Source organism: Myiozetetes cayanensis, unplaced genomic scaffold, assembly GCF_022539395.1.
Source record: "Myiozetetes cayanensis isolate MyiCay16 unplaced genomic scaffold, myiCay2020 scf528, whole genome shotgun sequence".
NCBI classification, from domain to species: domain Eukaryota; kingdom Metazoa; phylum Chordata; class Aves; order Passeriformes; family Tyrannidae; genus Myiozetetes; species Myiozetetes cayanensis.
This window is the reverse complement of record NW_026087774.1, coordinates 11,284-17,042: the sequence shown is the minus strand read 5'-3', so window position 1 is coordinate 17,042 and position 5,759 is coordinate 11,284. Positions and strand designations below refer to the sequence as shown.

The following is a 5,759-nucleotide window of genomic DNA, read 5'->3' as shown; positions in this document are numbered from 1 at the left end:
TCCCTGAATTATTAAGGGAAAAGGGATATAAAATATTGGGAAGGGGGAGTCATCCCAGTATTCCCTGGGATTTTGAGTGGGGAAAAGTAATCCCAAAAATCAAGGGCATCCCAAATCCTCTCCCTCAGGACTCTGGGAGGAAGGGGAGCATTCCCATATTCCCCTTCCCAGAATTATTAAGGGAAAAGGGATCTAAAATATTGGGAAGGGAGGGGGCATCCCAGTATTCCCTGGGATTTTGAGTGGGGAAAAGTAATCCCAAAAAACAAGGGCAGCTTAAATTCTCTCCTTTAGGACTTTGGGGAGGTTCCCAAAACCCCCTTCCCTGAATTATTAAGGGAAAAGGGACCTAAAATATTGGGAAGAGGGAGTTCATCCCAGTATTCCTTGGGATTTTGAGTGGGAAAAACTAATCCCAAAAAACAAGGGCACCCTAAACCCTTCCATTCAGGACTTTGAGGGGTTCCCAAAACCCCCTTCCCTGAATTATTAAGGGAAAAGAAGCTCAAAATATTGGGGAGTCATCCCAGTATTCCCTGGGATTTTGAGTAGGGAAAAGTAATCCCAAAATCCAAGGGCAGCTTAAATTCTCTCCTTCAGGACTTTGGGGAGGTTCCCAAAATCCCCTTCCCAGAACTATTAAGGGAAAAGGGAACTAAAATATTGGGAAGCGGGGAGGGATCGCCACCTTTTCCCTTGGGAATTCTCCCACGCCAAACTCACCCCAAGGACCACGAGGGCCTCCCCCCCCGCCACCCCTGGGAGGAGGCAAAGGACGCTCCGGGGAGCCCCGAACTCCCCTCGGAGGGGCTCAGGAAAGGGGGATGAAGGATCCCAAGGGCGGGATAAGGATCCCAAGGGTGGGATAGGGATCCCAAGGGCGGGATAAGGATCCCAGGGGGTTGGGAAAAGGAGGGAAGAGGTTCGGGACTCACCGCGCGGTCCCCCCCGAGGCCGCTCCGCTCCCTTCGGCCGCCGCCGGGATAAAAGGGGGGCGGCGCGCCACGCGCGGAGCGTTATGGGCGCGGCGCGTACCACGCGCGTGGAGGGAGGGGAAAAAAAGAGAATTCACGGTGGGGAAACAACGCGCTGAACACGTATAGAGTGGCTCATCCCGCTCCGCGTGGGAAGGGAGATGGGGAATATCCACGCGGGATGCGCGCACAACCCCTTTCCCTGTGGATTTGCGTGGCTTTGTGTCCCCTCCCCCTTTTTTTGCTGCGGAGTGGATTCGTCCTCGCGCCTCCGGGGCGCCGAAGGGTTGTACCACTCCGCGGGAAAGGGGGGTGCGCCGCCTCGCTGCGCCTACCCACTCCCACGCACACGCAGCGCTTCCCTGCTTCTCCGGGGGTGTTCCTCGCGTTTTGGAAGGAAACAAAAAGGGGGAAAGGGGGAGTGCCCTCGCTGCGAGTGAGGCGCCGCCGTGTTCCCCCACTCACCCTCCGTGACAACAAGGTGGAACATCCCGTGAGGGAGGCGAGCGGCGTGAGGGGGGGGGGCAGCGATGGGGGGCGCACCCCCCTCTTCGCAGAGTGGTACAACCCGCGGGCCCTGGCGGAGCTACGAGGACGAAACCAACTCGGCAGAGAAATAGGGGGGGGAGGAGCGGCGCTGCTCGATGTGTAGGGGGGGGCAGAGCCAGCGCATGCGGGGGAGCGGAGCGGGGACAAAGGCGCCCCATCCCCGCGTCCCTCCCCGCTTATAACGCGCCCCCCATGCCCATGGACGCGAGGGCCGCTCCATGCCCGGGGGGGAGCCGGAGGAGGGCGGGGGAATGGCGGGAGGGCGGCGGGGAGGAGGAGGAGGAGGAGGAGGCAGAGGCAGCAGCGCATCCCCCGCGGGGATGTCGGCGAAGATGTCGCTTCGCCGCGCCTACTCCATCAAGGACAAGCTGCAGGCCATCGAGCGGGTGAAGAAGGGCGAGCGCCAGGCGTCGGTGTGCCGGGCCTTCGGGGTGCCGGGGGGCACGCTCCGGGGCTGGCTGAAGGACGAGGCGAAGCTGCGCTGGTTCCTGGAGCAGCTCGGGGGCGAGGTGGGCACCCAGCGCAAGAAGATGCGCTTGGCCAACGAGGAGGAGATCGACCGCGCCGTCTACGCCTGGTTCGTGGCGCTGCGCCAGCACGGCATCCCGCTCTCCGGGCCCCTCATCCAGGCGCAGGCTGAAGCCTTCGCCCGCCAGATCTACGGGCCGGAATGCACCTTCAAGGCGAGCCACGGCTGGTTCTGGCGCTGGCAGAAGCGCCACGGCATCTCCAGCCAGCGCATCTACGGCGAAGGCGCGGCCGCCGAGCCCGAGCGAGCCCCGGCCGCCCGCCCCGAGGCTCTGCCCGACGGCGGCGGCGGCGGCGGCGGCTACGGCGACGAGCAGATCTACAACGCCAACGTCACCCGCCTCTTCTGGAAGCTTCTCCCCGGCGACGCCGCGGCATCTCCGGCCAGCGCATCCACAGCGGCGGCGGCGGCGGGCGGGGGGCGGCGGCGGTGGCGGGGCGAGCGCGTCACGGTGCTGCTGGCCGCCAACCTGACGGGCGCCCACAAGCTCAAGCCGCTGGTGGTCGGGGGTCTCCGCGATCCCGCCAGCCTCCGGCACCACAACCAGGACAAGTTCCCGGCGTGTTACCGCTACAGCCGCGAGGCCGCGCTGGCACCGGCGCTGCTCCGGGCGTGGTTCTTCGAGGACTTCGTGCCGGGGGTGAAGCGCTACCTGCGGCGGAGCTGCCTCCAGCAGAAGGCCGTGCTGCTGCTCGGCCCGGGCCGTGAGGATTCTCCTCCCTTGCAGACGCCCGACGGCTCCATCCGAGCGCTCTTCCTCTCCAAGGGTCCCGCCGGGAGCGGCCCCGCCGGAGCCGGGGGTCGGATCCCGGCGCCGCTGGAGCAGGGGGTGGTGTCGGCCTTCAAGCAGCTCTACAAGCGGGAGCTGCTGCGCTTGGCCGTGTCCTGCGGCGGCCCCGGCGGCCCCGCCGACTTCGTGAGGTCCTTCCTGCTCAAGGACATGCTGTGCCTCGCCGGGCTCTCCTGGGACCTCATCCCGCCGGGCTCCATCGAGAAGTGCTGGCTCCTGGGGCTGCGCGCCGCCTTCGAGCCGCATCCCGGCCAGGAGGAGCACGGAGAAACCCCGGCAGCGGGACACGAAGGAGGAGGAGGAGGAGGAGGGGACAGCAAAGTCTTCAGCGACCTGACCCACCTGGCAGCGCTGGCCTTCAAGCGCTTGGCTCCCGAGGAAGTGTCCGACTGGCTGCACTTGGATGACGCCGCTCCAGGCGCGGACGAGGAGGACGAGGAGGAGGAGGAGGAGGAGGATGGAGAAGAGGACGCGGGCGAGGAAGGCGCCGAGGAAGACGAGGAGGAGGAGGAAGCAGCCGCTGGCAGAGGCGGTGGGCAAGGAGGAGACCCGCTGCTTCCCACGGCTCGGGAAGCCATCCAGGGCCTGGAGACGGCGCTGCGGTGGCTGGAGGGGCAGGACCCGCGGGAGGTGGGGCCGCTGAAGCTGGTGCAGCTCCGCTCCCTCATCTCCACGGCCCAGCGGCTGCGCCGCGGCCGCAGCCCCCACTCCTAGGCCGGGGGCTACCGCTGCCCACCTTTGGGCTACCAACCGCCCCCAGCTGGCCACGGGGCCGGGAATGCCCCGCTATCCCAGCGGGATGGCGGCGGAGGGGCCGCCCGACCCAGCGCCCACCAGGATTCCTGCTGGGGACCGGGAGGCTGTGGGGTCGCAGTTTCGGGATTTTCGGGCGTGCTCCGGGGTTGTTCCTCGCCTGAACGTGGTTAGGAGGTGCTATTTTTTACATCCCTGGTCGCTGGGTGCCCCCTCCCCAAAATTTCCCCGGTCGCCCCAATCCCGTGGGGAGAAGGGGTTAGGGATGGACCTGCTCGGTGTCAGCGGGATTATTGGGGATGCTCCCCCAGGTGAGTCCCCAAATCTCAGAGCAGCTGGACAGGGACCACTCCCGAGGTGCTGTAGGGCGAATATTCCACCCTGGAAGGGGTTGGTGACGCCCTTCCCACTGCTGAAACAAAATCCCAGAAAGCCAGGATGGTTTGGGGCCGGTTTAAGGCAACTCCGTGCACTGGATTGGGAAAGGGACACTTGGGTGGCATCCAAGAAGCTGCAGCTCCCTGGAAAAAGGGACCAGCACCACCAGCATTCCCACCACAACTGGGAACACCTGGACCACGGGGACCTGCTGAACCAGGTACATCATCCCCGGGGAGCCAAAGGTTTGGGGGGTGGTCGGGGCTGGATGACACCTGTGGGCGAGCTGAGGTCGGAGCAGGGAGCCACCTCGGAATTGTGGAGGCCTCAGAGAGGAATTTGGCAGCTCTTGGCCTTACCTGGAAGAAATTTGAGCCGGTTGAACCAAATTACTGAAGGGAGGAGCGGGGGGGTAACGAGGTGAACTCCGAGGAGCTGCCCCAGGTCAGCTGGAGGGGTGGAGGTTTCTCCGTGTCTTTGTCTCCTCAGCGCAGAGTTTATGGGAATTAAATGGGTTTTTATTCCCACACGGAGCTTGTGGTTTGTGAGCAGCCCCGTGGAGCCAGCCAGGAGGGGTTTGGGGTGGCACAAGGAGGGGACCTTCGTGTGGTTGTGTCCCCTGGGTGGGGGTTTTCTCCGTCGGGTTCCACGCCCAGGGGGTGTAATCGTGGAAAATCATGGTCCGACTTCAGCCACGGGCAGGGACACCTTCCACTAGCCCAGGTTGCTCCAAATCCCATCCAACCTGGCCTTGGACACTTCCAGGGATCCAGGAGCAGCCACAGCTTCTCTGGGAATTCCAGCCCAGCCCCTCGCCACCCTCCCAGCCAGGAATTCCTTCCCAATATCCCACCTAACCCTGGGAAGCCATTCCCTGGGTGCTGTCCCTCCATCCCTTCATCCCAAATCCCTCTCCAGCTCTCCTGGAGCCCCTTCAGGCCCTGGAAGGTGCTCCAAGGTCTCCCTGGATCCTTCCTTTCTCCAGGCCGGCTCGAGCTCCATTTCTGGCTCCTGTGGAGCTTTGCTAATGAATTAATTGGGTGCCTGGAGAAGGTTCCCACCTCCCAGGTGCTCCCAGGTTCAGCACCACAAAGCTCTGGAATCTTCTTGGCTTGGTGCCTTCGGCCCCTGGAGCGATGGAATCCCCGGAATGGGGTCAAAACCACGAGATCAGCACGCTCAGCATCCAGATGTTTTCCCCAAACCCCACATTTTGCCTGGAAAATGGAGCCTTTTCATCCTCCAAGCGGTTCCCAAATCACCAGGAACAGCTGTTGTGTCTGTACGAGTGCTGGGAGGCCAACGGAGCTGAGTCAGGGCATGGAAAAGCTTTGGATCCTCGCTGGATGGGTTGAGTTTTCCTGGGAGCTGTGAATGGGTTTAGGCTTCCATCCCATTCCCGTGGAGCCCCCCATCTGTGGGGCTGACCCATCTGTGGGTTGGTTGACTCCCTCCCCCCCGCATTTCTGGGAATAAAAAAATCCCACACCCCCGGGGACGGTCCCACCGCAGGGACGTGGCCGCTCTCCCAGCTCCGGGAGGCTCCAACTGGGACCAGCCCATCCCCAAAAACCCCACAGAGGGCATGGTGGCACCTCCATCCTCGCTGACAGTGGCACCAGCTCCATCCCAGCCGTCCCCTCCCCATGGGGGTGACCCCATGAAGGTGACCCCATGGAGGTGACCTCCCAAATCCCCCGAGGGGACCACGAGGATCCGCATCTTCCCCCGTTTATTCACCCACAGAGGTAACACTGCAACACCTTCCCACCCACCATCACCCCCC

The 5,759-nt window shown here is 63.5% G+C and overlaps 1 protein-coding gene across 1 annotated transcript; it reads left to right on the top strand.

Moving 5' to 3' along the window:
• The first annotated feature begins 1,810 nt into the window (after positions 1-1,810).
• Positions 1,811-4,506, top strand: TIGD5 (tigger transposable element derived 5). The gene has a single exon (XM_050334404.1). It carries the CDS (start codon positions 1,844-1,846, stop codon positions 3,554-3,556), a length of 1,713 nt encoding a protein of 570 aa, XP_050190361.1. The 5' UTR covers positions 1,811-1,843; the 3' UTR covers positions 3,557-4,506.
• The last annotated feature ends 1,253 nt before the right edge of the window (positions 4,507-5,759 follow it).

Excerpts from the sequence above, each read along its gene's own strand:
- TIGD5 (XM_050334404.1), top strand. The coding sequence starts at position 1,844 with ATGTCGGCGAAGATGTCGCTTCGCCGCGCCTACTCCATCAAGGACAAG.